This window comes from Entamoeba dispar, genomic scaffold, assembly GCF_000209125.1.
Source record: "Entamoeba dispar SAW760 scf_1105229462961 genomic scaffold, whole genome shotgun sequence".
Classification (NCBI taxonomy): Eukaryota; Evosea; order Mastigamoebida; family Endamoebidae; genus Entamoeba; species Entamoeba dispar.
Window position 1 is genome coordinate 1 of NW_001855454.1, and position 1744 is coordinate 1744.

General features: G+C 21.0%; 1 protein-coding gene across 1 annotated transcript, besides 3 other annotated features; it reads right to left on the reverse strand.

Moving 5' to 3' along the window:
- Positions 1–500, reverse strand: EDI_143550 (uncharacterized protein; the record flags this gene model as incomplete). The annotated part of the gene is made up of 1 exon (XM_001740457.1): positions 1–500. A coding segment is annotated over one exon (500 nt), but the record flags the coding sequence as incomplete, so codon positions are not given.
- A 60-nt stretch (positions 501–560) lies between these two features.
- Positions 561–600: a sequence feature (AT_rich).
- A 60-nt stretch (positions 601–660) lies between these two features.
- Positions 661–1019: a repeat region.
- Positions 1020–1028: 9 nt separating this feature from the next.
- Positions 1029–1744: a repeat region.

Here is a 1744-nt window from a genome sequence, read left to right on the forward strand (position 1 = left end):
TCTTGTCGTTCATTCATTGGTATTCTTGTTAAATTATGCATTATTATTTTCATTGTAACTTCATTACTTCTACTTTTTGATAAAAATTCTATAAATTCTCGATATATTGTTATTGCATTTAAATCAAGTCCAACTATTTTGATTGCATATGAATATGCTCCTTCTTGAATTTTCTTAAATCTTGCTAATTCAATATCATCAATATCTTCCCTTTCTGTATCATCATAACATGTATTAATATATTTAATATATCTTTTTGCTATCTCTACATCTGGTACTTGAACTAAACATTTTCTGAATATTTCTTCTATTTCTCTCTCATTATGTCCATATTTCATTTCTAAATCAATATATTCACACCATCTATTCACTGCTGTTGGATATTCTTCTAAATATCTTTTATATAATTCTCTCCCTTGTTTAATTTGTTCTTCATCACTAAAAAATGGTAATGCACTAAATTTACTTTCCCATGCTTCTTCATTTGGTGTACTTTGCATTCTTTTCTTCTTATATTTCTTCTTTCTTTTTAGTTTTCCCTTAAAAATTCTATTAATGGGAAAAAAAAATAAAAAAAAATTAAGAAAAAAAATTTATAATGATATGAAATCTAAGTAGTTTAAAAATAAATATGAATAAGTATTGGCTAGGTGCTAGAAGCATAATAACAACTACAGTTATATGATATAAGATATATTCATTTATCAAATCAAACAGTTTCATTATAGTTACTTATCATTTGAAATAGAAATAATACAGATTGTCGTAATAGAAATGAATTTCATAATGAAACAAAGATGATATAACCAATATCAAAATAAACTAAGAAGAACAAGACATTCAAGAAACAAAAGAAATGAAATAATTGAAATATAAAACTATTTCTCTAAACACTAAAAGAAAAGTTAAAATACATACAAACAAAATAAAATAAATCAAGAATAAAAGATATAAATAATATACACAATCAACACTAATAAGAAGATGGTATTTTACCATAAAAGAAAAACAAAAGTAAAACGTAAATGTGAATATCCAGATAATATTAATACAATTAATTTCTTGAAAGGAATATATGAAAATAACACCAATATAGATTTCATAAATATTAATTTATATTACATATTAATTGAAAATATAATTAATAATAGAAGGTGCGTAATCACTCTAGATGAATTAAATCATGTAATAAAATTCATTGCTAATTGGAAATCACATGGAATTGATAAAATACAATCATCTGGATTAAATATTTAGAACAACCAAACAATTTCTTATTAAAATTATTTAATGAAATATTGTATAATCATAATGATACCTATATTCAATTTATCAAATGAAGGATAATATTAATTTATAAGAAAGGAGATAAATTATATAAACAAAATTACAGACCAATAACTTGTTTAAATTGTATGTTAAAAGTATATACATCTTTATCAAAGAAGAAAATAGAAATCAATTGATGTTAAATCAAGTTGAAAAACAATTATCATAAAATCAAATTTGATGTAAAACATACACATATGTATCAAAAGAATGATTATATAATACTATAGTCATTCAGTTATTAATTAATGATAAATTGAAGTTGGTAGAAACATAATATGATATTTCTAAAATATATGATAATATTAATCATCAATTTGTTAAACAATGTTTAATTTATTTTAACATCACATTAGTTATAATTAAAAATATATTATATATATTAAATAATACACAACTCCAATTATATTATAAT